The sequence below is a fragment of the Polypterus senegalus genome, chromosome 1, assembly GCF_016835505.1.
Source record: "Polypterus senegalus isolate Bchr_013 chromosome 1, ASM1683550v1, whole genome shotgun sequence".
NCBI classification, from domain to species: domain Eukaryota; kingdom Metazoa; phylum Chordata; class Cladistia; order Polypteriformes; family Polypteridae; genus Polypterus; species Polypterus senegalus.
Window position 1 is genome coordinate 53,306,467 of NC_053154.1, and position 26,914 is coordinate 53,333,380.

General features: G+C 34.4%; 1 protein-coding gene across 3 annotated transcripts in view; it reads left to right on the forward strand.

Annotated features, from left to right (window-relative positions):
• Positions 1-26,914, forward strand: part of cry2 (cryptochrome circadian regulator 2) — a 60,029-nt gene that overhangs the window by 14,609 nt on the left and 18,506 nt on the right. For 2 of the 3 annotated variants that reach the window (XM_039749148.1, XM_039749138.1), the window contains exons 5-10: positions 1,352-1,440; positions 4,279-4,419; positions 5,294-5,605; positions 8,030-8,181; positions 20,716-20,918; positions 23,377-23,451. In XM_039749148.1, the coding sequence (XP_039605082.1) occupies positions 1,352-1,440; positions 4,279-4,419; positions 5,294-5,605; positions 8,030-8,181; positions 20,716-20,918; positions 23,377-23,451 (972 nt within the window). The remainder of the gene's footprint in view (positions 1-1,351; positions 1,441-4,278; positions 4,420-5,293; positions 5,606-8,029; positions 8,182-20,715; positions 20,919-23,376; positions 23,452-26,914) is intronic. The other variant, XM_039749157.1, reaches the window with a different exon arrangement.

Here is a 26,914-nt window from a genome sequence, read left to right on the forward strand (position 1 = left end):
ACTGAGTAACTCTACAAAAGAAGACAAATAAATAAGTAAAAATAACATCACTAAAATTTACTGGCTCAGGCAAAATAAATTAAATAGAAACAAAACAAGTATTCAAATGTCTGAAATTATATCCCACCACAAATGTTTATACCAGGAAAAAACAGGTAAAACTACTAAAAATAACTAGTACAAAGTCTAAATATTTATTTAAAGGGCACTAACTGTGAGCAAATGCCAGCTTGAAAATGCATAGAATAGCAGTCATTAAATAGATTTGACTTCATATCCAGATTTTCGCACAGTAAATATCATTTAGGCCATGCCTTGCCCCCTTGCCAATATATACAGTACATACATTCACATACACACAGCTAGCATACTCCTCCATTCACATTTGGACACTCTCACCTAGTCACTCATTCATTCACAGGATACAAATGTTAAGTCAGTTCAAACCAGACTGAAAAGAATGGTTAGAGTTAGTCAGAGTCATAAAGTGACACTTTGTGGGTAGAATCTTTTTACCACATGGAATGTTTTTTTGTTTTGGGGAAAGGTGTAACAGTTGCTTTCTTCTGTTATTTCTGTATTTTTCCAGTTGTGTTTTGACTCCTTTTTATAATCTAATGAAGCCTCCCTGGATGAAAAGTAAAAATTAGTGCAGTCTTTCAAATATTCCCTATTCTCTGCCATCATGCAGTATATCTAGACAAAAAAGAAATTTATGTAGATAATCTTTATAGAAAAATCATTATACTGTGGTACTTTTTATTATACCAGACTGGTATGGTGATTTGTCAGTGTTAATACCAGTAAACAATTTATTTTTGTGAATTCTGCCATCTTAGAATTAATTTTGAATTCATTTAGAAGTGTCGTCTTCCAATAATTACATTGGAAATATCTTGCATTATCATAATATTTTTGTAAATGCAGTCTGTAGGGTTTCTTTTTGCTTGAAAGGTTCATTTTTCAATTCAATTAAGTTTGAGCATGCCTCAATTTCCCATGACCCTGAATTGGATCATGCGAGTTTGAGAATGTTTTGTAACTCTGTCTAGGAAATTGTGCAATTAACAACATCATATTTCATGAGCGATTTCATATATTTCTACAACCTTTAATTGGATTAAGCACATTTGAAAAATTGATTGAATTTTCATATTCAGCTTGGTTTTCTAGAGTATTTTTGAGACCAGTGCTTCTTGTTCTTAGATCTTAAGGGATTTTTAATTTCTAAAGATTTTTTGGAAATCTTTAAAAGAAGTTTAATTTGGTAATTGTAATCTTAATTTACAATGAAATGCAAACACAATTTATATACTTTTTTAAAACCACTTTTTCCTGTGTTTTACTACAGGCTTTAAAACGGCTACCCTTAGTCCTTCTATTTGGAAAGGAGGTGAAACTGAAGCTCTGCTACGTCTGGAAAAGCACTTAGAAAGAAAGGTAAAACCGTATATATTTGAGAGAGGTAACCACTCTTTTCCACCCTGTCAACATACATAGTATTTAATACTTGGAAAATGTCTAGGATTTAAAACATTTACAGACTTATGCATCAATAATGTTTTGCACCCTATGAGCACTTAAGCTTCAATTTAACTTCTCGTCAACACAATTTCTCCACCACTTTCAAGCTAGAAACTTTGCTAAACTGAACCTGCCCAATTATCTTCACCTGCCACCTTTTACTATTGCAGAAGAAATATTGATCAGCGTTGAAGACTCAGATAGCATCTCCACAAAAACATTTTAAAGTCCCTTCCTTTCAAAGATCACAGGGCACAATGGGCACTAAACATTGCAGAAAAGGAGTGGAAGGCAACCATCCACACAATACACTCTCACTACAGGTGTGGCACACTCGATTATTCAAATTAAAATCTTATGTCAAGCACATTGATCTTGTTTATAATTATCCAAAATGTTTCCAGGACAAGATTAAACCTGTGATTATTGCAGTCTATCTCCAGTCTAACTGGGCCTCATGTTTTGGGTATGCATTAAAATAACATTGTTTTGGGCAAAAATCTTTGAATGCCTATCAGATAGTCTTGGTGTAACAGTCACTTGGTGTGCTCCCAGATGGGCTTAAAGTGGAGAAGGACAAACAAATCGCAATTGCCTATACCTCACTACTAGAACACAGACTTATCTTGCTCTTATCTTGCTCAAAAGGAAGAATCCCAATCCACCACTTTTAAGTCAGTGGGTACCTGATGTCCTGTACTATTTGAAATTGGATAAAATAAAATTCTCATTCAGAGGATCTGTTCAAAGCATTTTTAAAATATTGCAGGATCTAATCAAGAACATGTTAGATTTAGGGTAAGTTTCTATATCATGGGAAAAGGATACTCTTCCTTCCTTGCTGCTTCAAAGAATTGCTTTGTTGGCAGGCAGTCCTTTCTTTCTTTCTTTCTTTTGGGTGATGATTGAATTTTTGTTTTGTTAAGTTTGATTTGATTGTATGGATTGTTATTTGCTTTTAATTTAAATTAATAAAATAAAAAGGTAAAACCAACAATTTTGTTGTTAAGATTTGTTGTAGTTTTATGAATGGCTGATTACAGTTTGAAATAGTTTCTATTTTCATGAATGTATTTTTCAATTTTAATTCTTTCCTACTTTGGAAATGTCTTGGTGGAACAGTGTTTTTTATTGTTCTTCCTGTTGTTCTGTTTGTAGTACCAGTAGCAGTGCCAAAAAATGAAAATGTATATCCAAATATAGCTATTATTATCTTGTTCTTCATCTTGTATCACATAAAGACTTTTTGAATTGTTACTTGATAGAACAAACTATGTGAGGTGAAGCAACTACTGCCCTCTTGTGTCATGGCCGGTTTTAATAAATTTTTGGATGCATCTTGTTTTGTTGTTGTGCCATTTCAGATATAATGAAGCATGATGATTATAGTCAGCTAATTTAGTTAGTTACAGCTTCTTTATTATTCACTCAATCATAAATGCTGATAATGGGGAGGTATTGGGTCAACTGCTCCTCCCAATCCTAGAGTAAACTAACTAATAGACAAATGTTAATGGTAAAACTAAGTTAAAAAGTCCATACTACAGGTGCTTGATTCTATGTTGCTACAGAAAAAAGGCTACTTTCAGATAGCATCTAAAACTGACTTATTTCTGATTTTTGGCTTATGTCCAGTTTTTATTTTTGTTGAACTGTTCAAATTAAGTATGCAAGTGATGCTAATTTTATGAGTGTATAACTGATGCGTATCCAGAATGTGCCTTGCATATGCAACGAAAAAAAACAGACAGATACTACCTAATAGGTGACTTACTTTTTTTAACATTTCACTTTTTTTTAGTATAGGATGAATGTGAATTTCTCACCTCATTATGTAGATACAGAGAGATAGCAAATGAAAAATCAAAGCTGCTGCCTTGAGCACAATCACTACTGCCATATGCGTGATAGAAAGTCTAGTAGATACAAAAGAAAATCTAAAACTGGTGGGAGCAATGTGGAGTGGTGTAAAACAGTGGTTTGGCAATATCAAAATGTTGAGTAGGATGTTTGATTACTTACATCAACCTGTCTGTGCAAGACTCTCTTTGAAAAATGCATGCTTGAGACAAGCCATTTCCAACAGAAAATGCATAGCATCTGGTCTGTATTGGCTTATAATAAGCACAGAGTACCATACACAGACCATTGCTATATTGTAATGCAGGAATGTATCAGCTTCACCCCAGCAAGTCACCTTCTGGATGTCCAGATGGAGGTGATAAATTATTAAATGTTATAGAAATATAATTAGTAAAAAGATAAACGTTTTTATATAGTATCCTTTATTAAGTCTCTAAAGAAGACTTTGGTGGTAAAGTCAGATGCCCATAGAAAGCATTACTGCTGTTTACTGCTGATGAAACTTTCAATATGATCAATCTCTGAACTTGGCTGTAAGTTTTGTCAGTTACAGGCTATTAAATGCAGCCAAAATAAATGTTATAATTGTTTATAATGTAGCTTATGACTTTTTTGCCCCTAGTTTTCATGAAATGTCAGTGTCTGTGCACTCCATCTATGCTTTCTGACAGTTGTCATCTCAATATCTTTACTCTGGAATACCAATAATATATCATATACATCATATAGATAATAGATAAATAGATAGTTAGAACTCCATTTGTCCCCAGGGGAAATTTGGCATTTTACAGACGCTCTTTATTATTACTGTATTAATAACTGCAACTGTTTCATAAGTAGCATTACTTGCCATTTTAATTAAGCTAAAAATTTTGATATTTATGCTTTCAGGCTTGGGTGGCCAGTTTTGAAAGACCAAGAATTAATGTGAACTCACTTATTGCCAGCCCCACTGGTTTAAGTCCATACCTGAGATTTGGCTGTTTGTCATGTCGTACATTTTATTACACCTTACTAGAGCTGTACAAAAAGGTAAGATGTGCTTGATGTATACAGCTATACTTTTCTAAGAAGTATTCTTTTTCAAATAAAGCAAATAAAGATTGCTTATAAAAGTCCAGGTTTCTAAATTGTAGTAGTTTGCTGTGTTGCGTTTTTGAGCTTAGATTATTTTTAAGATCTCTCTGAACATGTTGAATATAGTATAAAACATTTTTAGGAAATGCTATGATTTCCGTTTGCAAAGATTAGTTAGAAAAAAGAAATATAAAGCTATTAATTGTTCTCATGATCTGAAAATGTTTATCTGCTTTACTGTTTAAAAATTGTTGATTAAAGTCTGATTTACAATTTATTATGACATATTACTAGGTTAGGTGTATAAAAGAAATGAATATTAATGTAAATGAAAAATTACATTTTAATATTTAATATTTTGTTTAGCAGTTTCTGTATTGTGAATCAAGATATGTCAGAAATTGAAAGTACAGTACTGCTTTTTAAGTAGCATTAAGTCAGTAGAGAGTATAAAATAACTATCACAGTCAGGGTTTGATTTTCCTTTTTATGGTGGTGTTTTTACACTAAATATTGCATATACTCTAATTATAAACAATCGGGTGTTCTTTAAGCAGGAATGATAGCCTTCAGATGAAAGATAAGGCAGGTTTAAAATTTGCCTATTTTAATTAATCCTGATAAGACAAACAGAAACACTGTATGATGTGAGATGTTATTTTGCTGTAACTATGATCCGGTGTATAGTGATGAATTGGAATGAAAGGAATTCAGATTTTTTTTTTCCTGTATTAGCTAACCTATTTCTGTTCAAGAGATCACACAAGGTCCTTCAATTTTTTTAATTGTGAAATTAATTGGAAAACCTCTTTTTACTATATTAAAATAGGTGAAAGGAAACCGGAGTCCACCTCTATCATTATTTGGGCAGTTGCTGTGGCGGGAGTTCTTTTACACTGCAGCAACCAATAATCCAAAATTTGACCGAATGGAAGGCAACCCCATTTGTGTGCAGATACCCTGGGACAAGAATCCAAAGGCACTGGCCAAATGGGCAGAGGGTCAGACAGGGTATCCCTGGATTGATGCAATTATGATTCAGTTAAAACAAGAGGGCTGGATTCACCACTTGGCTAGACATGCTGTGGCCTGTTTCCTAACCAGAGGGGACCTTTGGATCAGCTGGGAGTGTGGGATGAAGGTAGGTTATATTTTTGTAATCGTTCTAAATAATGTGGACTACTTTCAGTATTTTTGGAGTGTATTATTACTGGAATTGAAATTGAACTATGAGAAATTTATTTTTTAACACTTTAATACATGTTGTTTTAATTGAAAATTGCACCTTAACAAGAGTATTCTAAAAATTGCTGTAAAATGTCTTAAGGTGAAGCAGTTTAGTCTATTAGGCTGCATAGAGGGACAGAAAGCTCAAGAGGTGGTGAGTTATGCGAACTTAGTGTTTGGTCAGAGCTGTGGTAACATGATCTACCATTATGCAGTGCTTTCAGATGAATCCCGATAAGTATCAAATGTGGTTATTCAAAGAACTTTCTCAGTTGGGCCAATTAATAGAGAATAATTGACTTGAAAGAAATATAGTCAGTACAGCACATTTAACCAGAAGTAAGATTAATAGGCCAGTTTGCCAGTCATGATTTTTGAATAATAAAATTCTAGCTCTGAATCCATCCTCCAGTTGTGCTTCCAAAAAACAAAATAAATCCAGCAATTTTTCTATTGCACTGACAGTCAGGTGGTTACCTACCAGGTAACACTTGTGGTTAGTCGGTTAGTCACCAACTAAGTAATCAGATTGTGATTCAGAACTAGGAATGTAATGCTGTACTCCGATCTTCACCCTGTCATAAGTGAACCAGCTGCTGTGGCGCAATGTCAGAGGCTTTGCCTCAGGCGCTGACATCCGAGGTTCGATCCCCGTAAGGGGATGCAAAAGTGTGTACACCTGATGAGTCCAATAAAGGTGAAACACGCTTCGTGTACTCTATGTATTATTTGGCAGATACTGTATCACATGTCCATCTATGAGCTGCTTCTCGCAACTGGGAAGTAGCTGATGTTTGCTGACCAACCACAAATGTTACCTGGTAGGTAACCACCTAAATAATCAGATTGCAATTCAGAGATAGGAATGTAATCTAAATATATATAAAATGTTATTTTCCATGTCTATTTCTAAAAATGAACTCGAAAACATGAAAACTCTGTAATAATATTGGCTATGTGCTACATTTTGTAAGCTGGGATATTAAGGGACTCAATCATGAACACAGCTGTTTGAAATTAGATGCAGCATTTTTAGGAGGCCTATTTAAATAGCAATGATCAGCTACTGTTGATCCTATGGACTGTTACACAAGGCTTTTAAATGCAAGGAGATCATTGAAATCTTTAACTATGGTTAAAAGGATGGGACTTTCCCCTTTATAGTCATTGAAATAATATCAAACCGTAAAGGCCTATTCTGGTAGTGGGGCACTGAATAAAAGTCAAATAATTCTGGCTTATATATAAGCCAAATGTTGTTGATAAAGAATTTATGGTCAAAATTAAATCCAATTATGAGTTCTATTAAGTTTGTAATGGCAGAAGATTCAGATGGTGTGTTAAACTCTGTTTTAGATATGTTATTAGCAACTATCTAAAACTGCCTTAATATCCTCTTTTTATTTTCTTAAAGTTAGTCATTAGTTGACTGTCTTTGATTAATAATTATAGGTCATGTACTTGATATTAACGTTTAGACATAAACAAAGGGAGACATGGCCTGACTAGAATTTCAGTTTTAGTACTGAGTTGAGAATATATGTACTTTTGCTATGTGCAAGTTACAAAATTTATTAAGAACTTTCCTGGTCTTCCATCACTACCCATGGTTTAAACTATTCTTTTTCTAGTGGTTTTCATGATACAGGTAGCTTTTATAGACTTTACCAGTCTATTATAAAGAACATTCTCCATAAGATTTAAAGCAGTAGTGGAATTTTGACCCTTTACATAGAATCCCAGCAAAACAATTGGAAATCAGCCATGCAAAAGATACCTTTTCATCATGGTGTAAAAGTCAGTTAAAAATTACATGTTGCATTCATCCATCTCGACTTTCTTCAAAATACGTCCAAGGCAAGCCCCAGATTTTAAACAATTCACTAGACACATTCTATTTCACCCTAAATTACTAGGTGGACATTTTATTTTACATACATTTAGGAAAGATTATAAGGTTCAAAGCTGTTCATAATTTAGAAAAAAATAAGGCTTAATAAAATTAAATAATGTAGGTATCTGTTAAGCTATTTAGTGTTTTGATATTGAATATTGGGCTTTATGTTTATATACTTCTCCAGACTGGGTAGTAGATGGGTGCTGTTATTTATATGATTTGATAGGTAATAGGAAACATAAATATATGAGAAATATTGCTAATCATTTTTGTGTATTCTTTGTCCATAATGTGATTTATAAAATTAGAAAAGAACATAGAATGGACAGTGAGGTTTATTGGACATATAGTGTTCTGGTTTCAATAGCAATTTTCATTTATTAAACAAAAACATTTTTCTGATATTTTGAATAATGTGGTTATTGTCTTTTCTCATTGAAGATCTTTGATGAACTGTTACTTGATGCAGATTTCAGTGTAAATGCTGGAAGCTGGATGTGGCTTTCCTGCAGTGCCTTTTTTCAACAGTTCTTTCACTGTTACTGTCCAGTGGGCTTTGGTAGGAGAACAGATCCAACTGGGAACTTTATCAGGTAAGATAAAACAAAGTAAATCTGAATAGAAATTAGAATGTCTTATTTTTATTTTTAATTTTTATTATTTTATGGAGTAGCAAATTTTGACTGAATCTGGATGAATTACAATAACACAGTTGTTCTCAAACTCAGTCCTGGGTACCCCTTGTAGCTTTTTGTTTCAAAAAGTTTCACAATCAGTGAGTTGTTTTACCTGTAATTGATCTCATTTAATTAGATGGCCTTTTTTTCCTCTTCTCTTATTCTACATTCAGAAAAGCACAAGAGTGTTGCTTTATATGTTATACAACACATTTAGAAATACTTGTTCTAAGTTTTCTTATAGCTTTCAATGTTTAAAATAGTACTCCACCTAAAATTGTATTTTTTATGTTACAAACCTCGTGCAGTTTGTATTGGTGGCCGAGAAAAGTTTTTAATTACGTGGCTTTATAGAAAAAAGTACATAATAAACATTCAAATTGAACAGGACGCAGCTGTGACCAATGCTGAACAATGGCAAATGATGTGAAAAATGTCTATAGGGGGAAAAAAGAAAAAAAATTCTTATGTAGCTCATGTTGTCCATTCTCGATTTGCAGTGTCAGAATGTGCAAAATATATGCACTTTTTGCTGTTAAGTACTATTAATACTTGGCACAAAAGATAAATGGAAAATACACATTCCCTCAATGTTGCTGCTTCTCCCTTTCATTCATTGGTCAAGAATCATGTGCTGAGTTTTCCAGAAGTAAGTATTAATAGTATTTTAGCAAATAATGAATGTATTTTGTATGTTCCAATTCAGCAAATGGATAATGGATAAGTGAATTGATAAACACAAGTTATGTGAGAATTGTTTTCTTTTTTCTACTGACTTTTTTTTTTTTTATTGTTTATCATTGTCTGGAGTCGGTCACCACTGGAACCCATTCAATGTTTGTTATGTATTTTTTCCATGAACACATAAAATTTACATTTTTGTCTTGGCCACCACCACACTGGGTAAGTATATATATATATATATATATATATATATATATATATATATATATATATATATATATATATATATATATATATATATATATATATATATATATATATATATATATATATATATATATATATATATATATATATATATATATATATATATATATATATATATATATATATAAATATATATATATATATAAATATTCCTTTAACTCTTTAGATATTTTCTTGTGAAGTTGTATTTTTTTTATTTTTTTTTTGTAGTTTGCTCCCTTAATTGTACCCTTATAATGATAATTGACTATGGGCATAACAGACAAATGAGTAAATGACACTGAAGAGTGAAAGAATGCCACTACTTCAATGCCACTCGTTATAAGATGTTCTTTACTGTTAATTATTTACTAGTGAACAACTAGGGGTATTCCACAAAGTGCACTCATGAAAATGAGACTTAGGGGAGTATTTCTTCGGAATAATAAGGCAAATGCAGGTCCACACTGTTCAGATAGATATATAATGTGGGCTTTGTAAAGGTGATATATAATGGAAAGCAAGTAAACATTTACTACTAGTTTCCTGTTCACTGTTATTAAAAACATAACATAGCCCAGCAGATCATTATTCAAATTATTCCAGGGCAGGTAATGCTAAGAAATGCAGTGAAGGCTATTGATTGTAATATGTAGCATTAGAAGATTCAAATCACAATATGAACTTCATGGAATGGTTTTGTAGTTCAGTGGAAGTACCTTTCTTTTTATTTTTTTAAAGCGTGGCAGTAATCATGTAGCATTCATTTACAATTTGGTGAATGTGTCTGCAACTCTGAAACTATAGAAAATAGATATGTAATAAGTTATGCCATTGTTTATCTTGCATTTTCTTCATCATAATTGTCCCAGACATAATTTAACAGCCATTAAACTTTTATCTGTATTTTGCCCCCCCGTTATGTTTTTGGTCCCAACTTACATATTTCTTTGTTGAACTACACCAAGTTTAGTTTTTTTGAGAATATCAGACAATCTTGCCATACTTGTCCCTGTTATCATACTTTATTGAATTAATGTAATATTTTATTAATAATCTCTCTTTGTTGTTAGATACTTCTCTTTATTAAACATAAGTGATACTTTTCAGCAAAATTTGTACAAGCTCATGCTACATTATACAATTTAAATATTGTTGTCTGTTAATAATTTATTAAATTACAAATTAAATTTCCTTTTCTACTGAGGTAAAAGTACTCTCATTTGCTGCTTGCCACTTTAAATTATTGCACTTCTAAAAAACTTGATGTTCATTTTTGACAATGGGGTGCATAATGTTTCACTGCAGTGATACCAGGTGTATGACCAAAACCCTCATGAAACAAAACATTTACTTTAAAAATACTAAGTGTATCACACCTTATTTAAAAATATACATTCCTATTTTTGTTTATTGCATTGGCAAACTGTTGAATTCATGACTGTGCAACCTATAATATATAATTGAAAACACAGAAAATGAGTGTTAAAAAAACTTTTCTGTTGAGCTAGCAGCTTGTTAAAGGTGAAAGTCATTATCATGTCTGTAGATGTAGTACAGTACAGATGTAGTAACTCTTATTGATGACAATAGGGTATTGTAATAATATTGCAATATTATTTCTTTTAATGTTGTAATTTTGTGAACCAGTTGTGAAGGTGAATACAGTGCCTTTTGTGTGTAGTTTACAGGTTTTGTGTTTGTGTAGTGTTCCTCTGCTTACCCACTACAACTTAAATTAGACATGGACATGAGAATTCAAGAGTTATAATAATCACTTTGTAACTTCTGCTCTACCAATAAAACTATTTATTGGTTACCCACAAATATTTTAAGCAATTTACAAATGGCTAAAACTTTAATAATCAGAAGTGAACGATAGACATTGAATAGATATTTAAAATTTGTCTTTTTTTAAAATTTTATTGTAATCATTCCAAACAAATCGATCAATTTTTACAAAAAGGATTGAAAACAAGTCAACTCCCACCCCTGAGAGAGAGAGCATGGCCAACAGGATAAAACTTAAGGCTTGTAAACATACCTAAATTGATGAGTTTAATAGGCCAATAGAGATGAATGGAGAAGAAAAAGAAATGCGGAGTTAATTGCTTCCTCTGTGCTTTAAGAGCTTATTCTAAAATGTTATTGATTAGATCCTGCCAGGTTTTGAAAAAAATCTGTACAGATCCTCAAACTGAATATTTGTTTTTTTCCAATTTCAAATAGTATAAAACATCAGTTTCCCACTGACTTAAAAGAGGAGAGTTAGGATTCTTCCGGTTTAGCAAAATAAATCTGCATGCCAAAAGTGTAGTGAATGCAATCACAGTTTGTTTGTCCTCCACTTTAAACCCATCTGGAAGAACACCAAACACAGCTGTTAATGGGTTAGGAGGGATTGTGACACCAAGGCTGCCTGAAAAGCACTTAAAAATTTTGGTCCAAAATGATGTTAATTTGGTGCAGGCCCAAAACATGTGACCCAGTGAGGCTGGGACTTGATTGCAGCGTTCGCAGGTTGGATTGTGCCCTGGAAACATTTTGGACAGTTTTAGGCGAGACAGATGTACTCGATTATATAATTTTGAGTTGAATAATTCTATGTTTTGTGCATATGGAGCTCGAGTGAAGTCTCTGCATTGCTTCTTTCCACTCCTTTTCTGATATATTGATTAACTCTTTCAGGGCAGATGTCGACTTTTGTCAAAAGGAGGAGTTGACATTGATTACTGTAAACGGCAACAAAACCTGCCATGGCATTTCAGTTGGAAGTTTAGTCGCTAGCAGGAAAGTGAGCTTCATTGTTTTGATAGAGATTCCCTGCGCCCGCATGAGTAGCAAGGAGTAAACAACAACACAAATGGCATTGAAATCTCACGAACGAACGAGGCGAATGCATAAAACGAGATACTCTGTGGACAACGTTTTATCACTGAATTGGACCGATTTTGATAGAAGTGATTATAAATGAAAGTGAGGTACTGGCATCAGCAGATCAGTGGTGCTGAACGGGTTCATGTAGCTGCCATATCTACAGCATCTTTCACCTGAGAGGATCGTCACTTGCGATGACAAAATGTATAAACCAGATTGCGATACACTGCAAACATTACCAAAGCCACGCGAAGACAGCCTGGCACCCAGCCTGACGTGCATATCTGGCAAACTGGCTGCCACAGCATGCAGCAGCAGATGTTTTACGTTGATTTCTGTGTGAAACTGTTGGTTTGCCTGCTTTTCTGAGAACTCAGTTTATTGGAAAAAATATTCAGCCCTCAAAGAGTTAAGAGATCTTTTTCCCATTGTCCTCTTGGATCTTTGAAAGGGAGGGACTGTAAAATAATTTTATATATTAGATAGTGTCTAAGTCCTTGAAACTGAGCAATATTTTTTCCAGCATGGACAAGGGTGCAAAATGAGGAAAGTCGGGCAGGTTCTGTTTAACAAAGTTCCTAATTTGAAGATAGTGAAAGAAATGTGTAGCTGGAAAGCTAAATTTGGAATGTAATTTTCCATAGGATGCAAAGATGTTGTCTATGTAAAGATCTCTAAGCAATTTAATCCCAAATATTTTCCAGATATTAAAAACTGCATATGTTTGCAATGGTTGAAAGAGGTGGTTCTCTTGCAGAGGTGCCACAGATAAAAGCTTCTCCATCTTAAAATGCTTTCTACATTGGTTCCATATATTGAGTGAGTGAAGCACAATTGGTTTATTAGTATATTGCCGATAACTTGCATTTATTAGGGCACAAAGCAGGGAATATAAAGAAGTACTGCAGGATTTTACTTCTATTGCGGACCAGGCCTGTGTATGTTCATCTATTTGTGTCCAGGTTTTTATAGCTTGTATGTTTGCTGCCCAGTAATAAAACTGAAAGTTGGGTAGAGCCATGCCGCCTGCTGCCTTTGGTCTTTGTAGAGTCGCTCTTTGGATACGTGGATGTTTTGGGTTCCAAATAAATGAGGTTATTGTTGAATCTAATTGCTTAGAAAATGATTTATTGATGTATATTGGAATGTTTTGAAATAAAAAAAGAAGCTTAGAAAGAATATTCATCTTAACAACATTAATTCTTCCAGCTAGAGTGAGATGAAGGGTTGACCATCTATGCAAGGCTTGCTTAATTTTTTCCATGCAGATGGTGAAATTTTGTTGATAAAGAGCTTTGTGTTTACTTGTGATGTTTACCCCTAGGTATTTGAACTGATCTGCAAAGGTAGGGTGTCTAATCTAACATTATATGCTTGAGAATTCACTGGAAAGAATATACTTTTATTCAGTTTAATTGAGACCAGAGATCTTTTGAAATTCTCTAAGTGCTGTTAAGACTGCAGGCACAGAATTTTGTGGGTCTGATATATACAGTATCATCTGCAAATAGAGAAATTTTCTGTTCTAGTCCTTCTTTGATAATCCTTTATCTGATCAGCATTTCGACAGTGAACTGCCAGTGGTTCAATGGCGATTGCAAATAGCAGTGGTGACAAGGGGCATCCTTGTCTGGTATCACGTTCTAGTTTAAAGTAGTCTGAACAAATGTTGTCAATACAAACTAAAGCTTCTGGATTGGTATACAGTAGTTTGATCCATGCACAAATGTTCGGGCCAAACCCAAATTTCTCTAATGTAGTGAAAAGGTATTTCCATTCAATCATGTCAAATGCTTTTTCTGCATCCAATGATAATAATATTTCTGGGGTGTTTGACTTTGTTGGTGAGTATATTACATTAAACAGCCGTCGAAGATTGGAAGATAAGTGTCGACCCTTAAAAAATCCAGTTTGATCTTGTGATATTACCGAAGGCAGCACTTTCTCCATCCTTCTAGCTGTGATTTTTGAGACTATCTTAACATCATTATTCAGAAGTGAAATTGGTCTGTATGATGCACATTGTAATAAGTCCTTATTTTGTTTAGGAAAGATGGTGATTAATGCTTGGCAAAAGTTTGAGGTAGAATTTGATTGTCTCTAGCTTCTGTAAATGTTGCTAATAGGAGGGAGCTAGCTGAGCGGAGAATTTCTTATAAAATTCTGCAGGGTAGCCATCAGGGCCTGCTGCTTTCCCACCTTGAAGTGACTTTATAGCATCTAGTAATTCTGATAGCGCCAGAGGTTTATCAGTTCCTCCGCACTAAAAGTATCTATTTGTGGTATCTGTAATGTATCCAGAAATGCATTAGATTGTGTGTTGTCTTCTTTAAACTCAGTAGAATATAAGGATTTATAGTAGTCTCTAAATGTGTGCATTATATTTTTATGGTCAATGATTTCATCTCCGTTTGTGTTGGTCATTACTGGGATTGCATTGCGAACTTCTTGCTTGTGGATTTGTTGAGCTAAAAGCTTATTAGCTTTCTCTCCGTGTTCATAGTAATGATGTCTGGATTTATAAATTAGTTGTTCAGTTTCTTTAGTTGTCAAGAGGTTGAGTTCTGAATGCAGAGCCTGCCTTTTCCTATGTAGAGCCTCGCTTGGAAGCCTGGCATGTTCTTCATCTATTCTAGTAATTTCACTTTTTAGCTCTGATACTTTCTTGGTTTCTAATTTATTCCTGTGGGAAAGATATGAAATAATCTGTCCTCTTAAGAAGGCTTTTAGAGTTTCCCAGAGTATTCCTGAAGCAACCTCTGAGGATGTATTTGCCTCTAGGAAGAAACTGATTTGTTTGGATATAAATTCTGTACAACAAGCGGGTTAAGACTCCATCTGCGAGGTTAGTGTGTGGGGCATAGTGACTTTAGCTCCAAGATCAGAGGTGCATGGTCGGAAATAACAATAGCATTGTACTTGCAAGATTTAATCGTAGGCAAGAAATTATTATCTATAAAGAAATAATCAATTCTTGAGTAGCAATGAATGTACTGGTGAGTAGAAAGAATATGTTCTTGAGTTTGGGTTTAGAAACCTCCAGGGGTCTGATAAGTTGTGGTCAGTTACAAACTGTGTGATTGTCTTTGCAGTGTTAGATGTCATACCCCGTTTAACAGGACTCCTATCTAAGAGTGGATTTAAAACACATTTAAAGTCCCCAGCCATTATAATTTTATGAGTGTTCACATTGGGAATGGATGCAAATACATTTTGTATGAATTCCTTATCATCAACATTAGGTACATAAACATTTATCAAAATCATTTTACAGTTAAATAAGTTGCCCATGACCATCACATTTCTCCCTTCAGGATCAGATACTACATTTGATGCTACAGATGAGACTGTTCTATGCACCTCTAGTTTTCTTTGTAAAGCTAGAATGGAACATTTGGCCAGTCCAGTCCTTTTGCAGCTGGAACTGATCCTTGCTTAGTAAGTGGGTCTCCTGTAAAAATACTATTTTAGTGTTTAAACCTGTTAGGTGAGAGAATACTTTCTTTCTCTTTAATTCGTGATTCAGGCCTTTAACATTCCAGCTCACAAAGTTAACTGTCCCATCATGGAGACATTGATTCTGAATTTTTGATGTAATTTTATAGTCTTAACTGGAAGTGAGACAGCTTTAACCTTAATTTCCTGTTTCCCCAAGAGTTATTGCTATGCAGCCTATTGTTACATTGGTAGTTATAATTATAAGGATTAAAAGGATAAATTAGATACAGCCAGCTCTCTTTTTCTCTCCCCCACCTTATCCCACCAACCCACCATTTTGCCTCCCCAAGTGAGGCTGGACCCCACCACAAAGTCCCTGTCATCTGACATACCTAGAGACAGAGCACATCCAAAGCAAAATAAGCCCCCACGCAGTGGCATTTTAGGAATAAAAAGTAGAGATACTGTATCTATTGCCAATGTAGTCTAAATACTGTATGCCTAAAATATAATCATTAACAAACTATAAGCGTAAACAGCAATAGTATTAAGATAGGTGTTTAAAATTTGGACATTCAAAAATATGTACGAATTACAGTATACAATTAATTATTTATCATTCTGATGGCAATTTTAACTTTACTGTAGTTGACCTAAAAGTGTATGTGTAACTTCACAACCAAGTTTATTTGAACATACAGTAAGTGGAAAGTTGGTTACTTACGTTAAATTGCACCTGCCACAACATATGTCTAATCCGGAATGTTCTCCAAGCCCCTCTGTAACAATTTAGCCGATTCTGTATCATCATTTCTCATTTGTTTGGCATCATCTGCCGATTTCTCTAGCTTGTTGTTTGTTTTCTTTTCTAGATCATATATATATATTTTAGAAACCGCTATGGACCCAGCACTGATCCATGAGCAATACCACTTTTAACTTAATTCTGAAAATGTCCCTCGTACCATAACTCTTTGCTTCCAGTGTCTGAGCTAAATTTGTACCCACCTACACTCTGCACAGTGACTTACCATTTCTTTTGTTTGTTCAGTAGCCTTTCTCTAGGTTCCTTTTCAAAAGCTTTCTGAAAATCAACATAAATAATGCCATGTGCACCTCTCCAGTATCTTTTTGATGTTTTTCATAGAATAAGAACATATTAGTAAAGCACAATCTTCCCCATCTGAACCCATGCTGACTATTTTCTAAAACAAATGTTCTTGATATGTGCTTCTCAATCTTTATCTTAATAATTGTTTTGGTTTATTTGCTTACTGGCCCACAGGTACTTGGATCAGCCTGATCACCCTTCTTATAAAACAGGATCATATTTTCTAGCTTCCACTATTTAGAAATTTCTCCAGTGTTAAGATATTTTTGAAAAATATGCATCAATGGTTTATATAACAATAACATAGTACATGTTAGACATGAGTGCATATTAAAATTTGAATGAAAAGCCTTTGGCACCATTAGATGAGAATACATTGAAAGATAAATCGTTAAAAAAATGCAATTACTGATAAAAGTCCGATACTAGAGTTTGAAAGGCTTTTGTTTACTCATTTTCTTATTATTGTAATTATTCTATGGTTTGAACATTTTCTGTTAAGGAATACAGAAGTTTCAAGATAAGGTAGCTGTAATCACCGACCATGGTGTCAGAGAGTAGTGTGTGTTGTATGTGGATTAGGATGTCCAAGTAGTTTCACTATACTCTGTGCAGATGACAATAATGGCCCTGTAAACCAAGGAAGATGTCAGAAGCACCGAAATCAAGTAGTTTAATAAATATTAATCAAAATTTTCAAGACAATGCTTCAGAATAATGCGAAATCTAGCATCATAAAATGTGCTGTCATGCAGTTTGATCTAAGCTGTTTGTCCGGGATATTTGAGTTAGTAGATTATTTCATATTCTATAGAAAGCTCATGTAGTTATACTATTTATAGTGTGTTGTATTAATTGTGCTTTATCTCAGTTAGAATTTTTATTATAATATTTTGAATGCAACTTAAAATTCTAACAGCAAGCAGACCACTGAAAAGAACATTTCAGTAGTCCAGTGCTATTCAGCAATAATAAAGATGTGATAGAATATTTTTGCATCAATAGAAAAGATGCCAGGTTGTGACCTATGTGATGTTTTATAGATGACAAAGAATTTTGACTAGTGGCCAAGAAGTGGTAATCAGATTTAAGACTGTTTATCAGAAAATTAACTGCTTTTCTAACCAGTGTTTAAAAAAAACAAAAACAAAAAAAAAATTGCAGAAATACGAAGAGTCCATGATTTCTGACACTATCAGCTTCATGACAATCCTATTGTTGCAAAGCACTGGTGTTACAGTGCCACATTGAAGACAATCTTACTGATTATCAATACTGAGAATAATGAGTTAAAAGTACTGTAATGTGTGTTATGTAGTCAGATTACTTACTATTTTCTTGACATAAAAATACCTGCATTACTTAAAATAACCTGATATGCATTACTCTGTTATGATGGAAAAATATATATGTAGCTCCAAAAAAAAAATATTATGTTGTCAGAGTAACATCTTGCATGCATGCACTCTGGCCATCTGGAGACAGCTAGTAAAGAAGTAGTTAAGTATGTGTGCAATGTGTAATCTAGTGAAAAGTATTTAACAAAAGTTCTAATTATATATTTAATCCTTTATGTGCTTAGGGGTAAATTTAATCTGGCCAGTTTAAGATCACAGGGATGGCAAGTGTAAGGCCAAGGGTAAGGCACTAAGCCAATGGACTTTAGAAGTCAGGAGATGCAATCAAAATGCTCTCTTAATTCTGTGTCTGAACCCCCCAGACCGCTGCTCAGGGGCTGCATTCATTCTCACTTCTCTAGGTAGTACCACTGCCCCTTGGACAGGACTTGAAAACTGGAGGAGTGTGTCCCTCTCAGGTCTGGACCCAGGAGTGCTAGAATATTTATAAAATGCAAAAAAATAGTCAAGTTTGACAGTGTTTTTGGACAGTTTCATGAAGGCTCAAAGGTTTACTAGCTAGTGAACTTTGCAGATGTTCATACAAAAGAAGAAAAAGTAGCACAAAAGGAACACTGTAACACATTACATTTTATAATAAGTAACTGTGTAACTTATTCAGTTACTTTTTTATGAGTAATGTTAGTTATTTTAAAAGGGAAAAAAAATTAAAAATAAGCCTCTATTGTAGACACGGAGCTGGACAGTTTGACATCTGTGGCAGAGTGACAGGCACTGAGGCTCCCATCAATAATGGAAAATCCACTGAACAGGATCATCCCCAGACATAGGAGCAGCTTCAGTGAGACTGCTGTCACTGTCCTGCTCCACTGACAGACTGAGGAGATCGTTCCTCCCCCACACTATGCGACTCTTCAATTCCACCCCCTTAAACATTAATATTATACAAAATTGTCTGTCTGTTATACCTTCATTGTTATCACTCTTTAACTTAATATTGTTCTTTATCAGTATGCTGCTGCTGGATTATGTTAATTTCCCCTTGGGATTAATAAAGTAATTATCTATTGATCTTATACAAACTATACCTTGTAGCCTCAAAGTAAAAAAAGAACAGTCTGAACCTGAAAATATACATAAACATTATAAAAGAAATCATAAAATATTTTTAACAACAGAAGCACATGAAGGATTTAATTTTTAAACTAGTTACATGAAAAGCATAAAAATGATTTATCCTTCCAGGGAAGTGTTTCTTACATCCCTTGCATAATTAAATTAGCCAACTTGCAGTTGATCTTGTTGATTAATACAATATGGAGAGGTTGTAAGGCAAATTTCTTTATTTGGTACACTTCTCATACTAGAGCCTTTTTGAATTTAAATGGATAGGCTCCAGCTGCCCTGAGACCCTGAAATGGATAAGCAGGTTAGGAAAATGGGCGGAGATTCAGTCAGTATATTTTGCTTCTGTGGTCCAATTTCATGTAATGACTATTTATATTCTAGTGACCATTTATTTTTTTATTTCTGTAACTCTGGATATTCATCTCAAGTTTCTTATGTTACCATGTAGCCATTGGAATCACAAAGTAACATTTTCAGATCCACCTAATCAATTTTAGGCTCACATAGATACCTACATAAATAGAAATTTTTTGTTGTCCCAAGGGGGAAATTTGTATTTTTTAAAGAAACACTATAGTCTGAACACACACCAGAATGACTAGGAAAAAAATAAAACGAATGAAAAACTTTTGTATTGGTTGTCACAGTCCCAGTGAGGCATTATTCAGACCTGTTCTTGTTGGTATAAAGGAGCCCCTGTAGCATTTCTTGACATGCTTCTACTGAATAATGTGTTGGCTGAAAGTACTTGGTGTTAGTGTGTCAGGTGGACGATGTGTTCATTGTTCAAAATGTTGCTCAGTTTTATTTTAATTCTCTCCTTTGCTACTACTACCAGGGATCCAGATCCTTAAGGGACTCTGCCCTTTTAAAGTAGCCTGTTGTGCCTTTCTTAAAGTAATGTTACCAGCCCAGCACAACACAGCATAGAAAATGGCACTGGCCATCAGTTATAGAAGATGGGAAAGGGGTCACTGCTCGTTAAAGGAACACAGTCTCATAAGAAAAAAATAGCTTTTGCTGTCCTTTCCTATATAGTTCTTCTTTGCTACCCGACCAATCCAACCTGTCACTAATGCAGAACTCCCCCATAACAAAAACCAGTGGGAGTGCACCACCTCTCCATCTGGTCCCTGAAACCTTACACCGGGCATAGAGGCTGTTTAGTGTGACGAAAGTCAATAACCAGTTCCTAATTTTTGCTGATGTTTCCTGGCAGACAGTTCTTTCTGCAAAAACAAACAAGTTCCTCCACCTGTCTCCTATTCTCTGTCTCCTCCCTTTTATCAATGCACCCCATACATGTACGTTTGGGTCAATACAAGGAACTCCCCCAGACGGGCAAAAGTCCATTACAGAGCCTACCTACACACATTCTTGTTCTCACTCTGGGCCAAAATGGAGTCTCCTATTAGCTTATTAGTTTGGGTATACGGGAGGGAAAACCTGCGTAGACACTGGGAGGATGTATTCAAACAGAAAATGATTTGAGTTTGAAGAAAAGATGGCTATTGAACACAATTTGACCCAATAAAATGCTGCTTTACAAACTGCTGTAAAAATAAAAATTCTAGAATTCTCTAATTTGATTCTTTATGCTATTTTAAGGCATTACATTCCAAAACTGAAAGACTTTCCAAACCGATATATTTATGAGCCTTGGAATGCTCCAGATACAGTCCAGAAGGCAGCTCATTGCATCATTGGCATAGATTATCCCAAACCGATGATCAGTCATGCTGAGGCCAGCAGACTCAACATAGAACGAATGAAACAGATTTATCAGCATCTCTCTCACTACAAGGGTCTAAGTAAGCTTTTCCTAATTTATATCTTTTAAATGTTTATGCATTGTGCTTTACTCCTGTAAGATAAGCTTAATTTCTTGTTTATTTTTGCTACCCTATTTACATTATATTGATAAGTAACATTATAGGTGGTTTTGTTCCACTTTTGCCTCTGTCAAAATATCATCGTTTTACCAAATATCTAACATAAAATATAGTAAATTATTTATTACTGTATATTTAATGAATGCTTCTGTCCAAGGAATCTTAAAAGATCATGATGCAATGTATTTGGTTACAATTTTTTTTACACTGGTAGCATAAGGATTTGAAGTAACTGGGTGTTAGGGGCTGAACCTCGTAGCCTTTCCTGCTTCTTGACCATATGGCTACAGTGTCTGCCAAAACAATGGAGAGATGTAGTCATACTGATTTATAAGTTATCACTCGTGACTGAAACTAGATTATTTTAGTTTGATTTGATTTATTGAGACATTGTTCAAATGCAGGCATCCTTCATTTTTAGTTTGATATTAATGGTCACAGGATTCATTTAATAACAGTTAACCTTTATTTTGTGGAGCGTCTTTCTATAGCAAACACAAATCCAATGAAGCACACTATAATTTTTTACAGACAGTATTAATTAATGGAGTATACACAGGTGAGATGACTTTCTTAAAAATACACAATGAGTCAAAGGAGGAGATTGAACCTGAAATTTTGCAGTTTAAAATCACTACTGTAACTCTTGTTACTAGAACATAGACAGAATATCACAGTGGCAGTATGAAAAGGTTTGCATGCTTAAAAGTTTTTATTGACAGCAAAATGTTTTATAATAATTTATGATTAGGGTGTTTTAACTTTCAATTTTTAAGCACTGTAATGTAGCAATTTTCCTACATACTAATGTTTTTTTGTTTAAAAAATTAAAAGAAACTTGCATCATGATCAGTGTCTTGATACCTTGAAAAGCCACTCTGTCATATGAAACCAACAATGGCGCAGTAAAATGATTCAGAATTTCCATGCCTAAATGTTATTTTATGTTTTCTATACAAAACACAGAATAAAAATCTGAGAGATAATTTTTGTAATTATTCAAAATTTACTGATTTGAGCATATTGTTTGTGCTGTAATACATGGCATAAAACACTAAATTGCTTGTATCTTATAGTTGATAATTGTTATGGGTTTGGGCAATTTCTTGCATGGCAGAGATATAAATAAAAAGTGATTATTATTGCAAAATGTTAAAGCATAAATATTCACTGGTCACTTTATCAGATTAACATGCTAATTTTCAGCTCAAAATATACAGTATATAGCATGTATACATGGTCATGATGTAATGTTCAGTCAAACATTAAAATGGGCAATGTGTATTGTAGGTGATATGAGGATGAAATATCTTGCTGATGAGAGAATTTAGAAGAGAATGGCTTGACTTGTTGATTACTAAGATGGCATACACAATTACCATATCTCAATCCTGCTAGATCACCTTTGGGATAAGGATTAAAGGGCGGTTTGTAGCATGAAAGAGTGGCAAAAAATTGTACCCATTTGAATCCGCACCACACATTCAAGTTGTTTCAAAGGAAAAAAGGGATCCTACCTGGTAATAGTTAGTTCAGGTGTTCAGAATAAAGTGGTCACTGGGTGATTGTATAATATAACCAGAGGTAAAAGGGTGCATGTTGTTATTTGTCTCATATTCTTCAAATCTTTGAAGTAGTACTACTTTTGTGTACACTGTACATACTTGCTCCTGTTCAGTGTGCTATATCATTCTGAAGTAAATATAGTCTCCCAAATATTAAATAGCAAACATCACTAATATGCAATATATCTAGTAAAGAACTATTTCCATTTTTGTTAAATATTTATTTCTGAATAGAGCAGTCATTTTTTTTTATTTGTAGCCATTTTTATCCTTCTGTATCTTAGTCAATACTGGACTGAGTGTTTTTATGCAAACTGCTGGATGTGGTGGACACTTTTGCATTTGAGGTGTGATGGTACAAATAACACTATCTTGTGTCAGATTGGAGTAGCCTTTGGTGATAACCCTAGCAGTGCTGCTGCTAAAACTGGAAGTGGTCAATGCAAGATCATTGGTCCTGCATAATATTTAACATTTCAATGTAATTTTGTTTTTATAGGTATTGGTAGTGAGTCCGTCGTGCTGGGACCTACAATTAATATCATAAACCTTCAGCTGAATTTCGAATGTTACTGCCATACATCCTCAAGTAGTCATATGTTTTAATAGTCTATTAGAAGCAACACTATGCCAGAGTAAACTTTTTTTATTACAAGATTTTAGTACTGCATGACAATGATTGTTGTTTTCACACAGAAAGTACTAAACTATTCATTTCAATATTGAGAATGGAATAATTTCCTTAATGAAAATTATAACATGTTGGACATTAACAGAAACTAAATGAGTTACACTGTTGTTGCTTCATATAGGTTTACTTGCTTCTGTACCCACTGTTTCAGAAGAAATTGATTTGGAATACTGCAATAAGCACAGCAGCATGCCAGGTATCTATATGTATTTGTCTTGTTTTTTCAAAAGCATTTTATGCCCATCTGTTTGAAACATTTAAACTGCAATACAAAAATATGACTGCATCTGTTATTTAAATTTTTAGGATGTCCCTTTAATTAGTTTTGTATTTCCTTGTGTATTTTTTATTAATTACATCACTGGGTTGTAGGCAAGGTTTAGCTAAGTTGTCATATGTTCATTATTTGTGGAAAATCTGACCTACTGTCAGTATTTTGTGACAGCAAAATTTGAACAATGCATCACAGAACTGTGCATTGGTAAAAAGTAATCAAGCAGTAGCAATTAAAATGTCAGTTTCAAAAATGACCAAGGTTATACATATGTTCCAAAAGCTATAACACTAAACAACTCATAGGCATCACTGACAATAACCAGATGGACTAATCAAGCTTTCTCAAAGTCATAAAAGTGATATACATTTTCCTTAGTGATGATTAGACATTTTCTGCCCTTAGTTACAACTGGTTTTGGCCAGTCACTGCCCCATAACCGGACTTATTTAAGAATAATAAAAATAAGTGACACTGAAAATGAATAATATTTTGAACTAAACAATAATGATTGTTTTATCACACTGCAATGATGAAGGGACAATAGTTGAATCTGCTCTGATGAATATGAGTAGAGCACCCCAGACCTGAACTACACTGCTATTAAGGGTATAAATGATAAACTTGTTAAATATTTATAGGAGGAGGCTGGATACAACAGAGGACTCCCTTTTTTTTATATTTTAATAAAATATCCAGAGGTGCTTGTCAAAAGTTGTATTGTACTGAACATGTCTTAGAAAAGGAATACATAATAAATATTTTTTGTAAACCAACTACATTTTCTGTTAATGTTAACAATCTCAGTCTTGAATAAAACTGCAACTTGCATTTATAATGCTATTTGTGGTATAACCCTACGCAAACTTATTAGGGCCACGATGAAGAAAAAAAAAATACGAACACTGGAAAAAAAAAAAATGTCGAGAATAAAGTCAACATTTCCACTTTATTCTCATAGCTTATTTTGTCATTAAAGCAGAATGTTGTAAACTAAACTTCACCCTAAAATCAGTGTTTAATTTGCTAGATTTTCTCAAACCCCGTCATAAGTTAATGTAGCACATTAAATGCTTTGTGTTAAGTGTTCCCCGACCCAGTTGTTAATCGCTATGCGCTTCTTAAACTGACTTCCTCTGCACTAAGAGGAGGCGCAGGCAACGATTGCCACACACAATACATTCACTTCATGATATTCCTGCTCTCCGAACATTTAGAATGCTAATATAAATTCTTGATATCATTTTCACGATGAAATGCATTAAAGCAGGTGTTAAACATGCATTGTAGTGCGGCGGTAGTGGTGCTTCCTTGCTGTAAGGAGTCCCCAGGTGTACCATCAGTGTATAGACCTTTATGGCAGGTGTGACCAGGCTCAAAAAAACTGGATGTATGAATGGGTATCGCACAGGTTTAACTTAAATATTGTGTAAATGTTGGGTTTGTGATCTGGTAATCGGAGACACAAACACAGAATTCAATAGGTGTTCTTCTGAGCGGGCTTTCTTTATTGCATGCGTGCTGTCTCTGTCTGATATACCAGTTCCTATCCTTCCTTTTTCTTTCTCCACATAACCAATCCCCACACGATAAACGTCTTTGTGAAATTAAAACTAGTTATAAACTAGTTTTAAAGTGTTCAGAACTTTAAAAAAAATCTTTGTTATACATGTTTAATTATGTCATCCATTCAGGGTTGCACCCATCCCAGCAAGCATTGTGTGCAAGGAAGGAGCAAATCCTGAACAGGGCACCAGCACATCGCAGGATGAATACGAGCAACACATACACTATCAGGGTCAATATAGCATAACAAAACCCCACATCCTACATGACTTGAAAGGAAACTGAAGCACGCCAAGTAAACCCACCAGAAAAACATGCAACCTCCACGCCACCGTGCCCCCACATGATTAATACATACTGTAAAGTATTTCATCATGAAAATGATATCAAGAATTTATCTTAGCATTCTAAATGTTCAGGGAGCAGGAATATCATGAAATTAATGTATTCTATGTAGCGATTGCTGCCTGCACCTCCTCTTAGCGCAGAGGAAGTTAGTTTAAGAAGCGCGTAGAGATTAACAACTGGGTCGGAGAACACTTAACACAAAGCATTTAATGTGCTACATTAACTTATGACGGGGTTTGAGAAAATCGAGTAAATTTAAATATTCATTTTAAGATGAAGTTTAGCGTACGATGTTCTACGTTAATGACAAATTATGGGAATAAAGTCAACATGTCGACTTTAATCTTGACATAAACGGCAAGAATAAAGCAGAAATGTCGAGAATAAATTCAACATGTTGTCACACCCTTACACAGTATTGAAAAAAAATAAGTAGTATAGAAACAGTATTTAGACATTTGAACATAATGGTCCACATCCGACCTTTTAAAACCAAAGTATCTCCAGACAACAGACACGGCTCATTTTTTCGCCAAAAGTTCTTCTATATCATTATGCTGAACTTTATCGTCTGCTACAGCTTCGGTTTTGGAATGTTCTCTGTCTATTTTCACCGCTCAATACCTCCACTAACGCATGTACTAGAAAGCATGCATGTTTAGCGGTGCAGCAGTGAAAAAGGTTCCCCCTTAAACAGTTTCCCGCTGCGCCATGTTCCGAACATTGTTTAGGCTATTTAAACCGGTGTAGCAGTATAGGAAAAATCCATATCATAACAAAAATAAAAAACGGTTTTTGGTATGAACCGGTATACCGCCCAGCACTACTATCCATCATTGTGTAGAATAATTTTGTAAGCAGTGTTGGTTAATGTACAGTAGGTTTCAATGCATCCTAGGTTTTTTTTTTTTTAAAAGATGGCGTTACGTGCTTGCAGCTTTAAATTCCTGGGCATCCACATCTCTGAGGAACTTTCTTGGATGATAAACACTTAGTTTGGTTAAAAACTTTACTTTCTGCAGAGGCTAATGGTAAATATTGCCCAGCACATCATTGGCATCCCACTGCCAATTATCACCGACCTGCAGCACACACAGTGTCTGTGACGGGCTCGCAGCATCGTTAAGGATGCCTCTCACCTCAACCATGAACTGTACACTCCTTACATCAGGAAGGGATTACAGGAGCCTTCGGTCCCACACCAGCAGGCTCAGGAACAGTTTCTTTCATAACACCATCACTTTTCTGAACTCTCAACCCTTACCACTCAATAGCTGATATTTCTAAATATCAATAATTTCTGGCTGCACTTTGTGCAGATTTTCACCTGTTTACATACATGAATCCCGTACAAAAATATTTTATATATCTATATCTATTCATACCATATATCTGTACAAAGTGATCAGTATTCATATCTGTATACTCATCTTTGTGTATACTACCACCTCTAAATTAAAATATCATACAA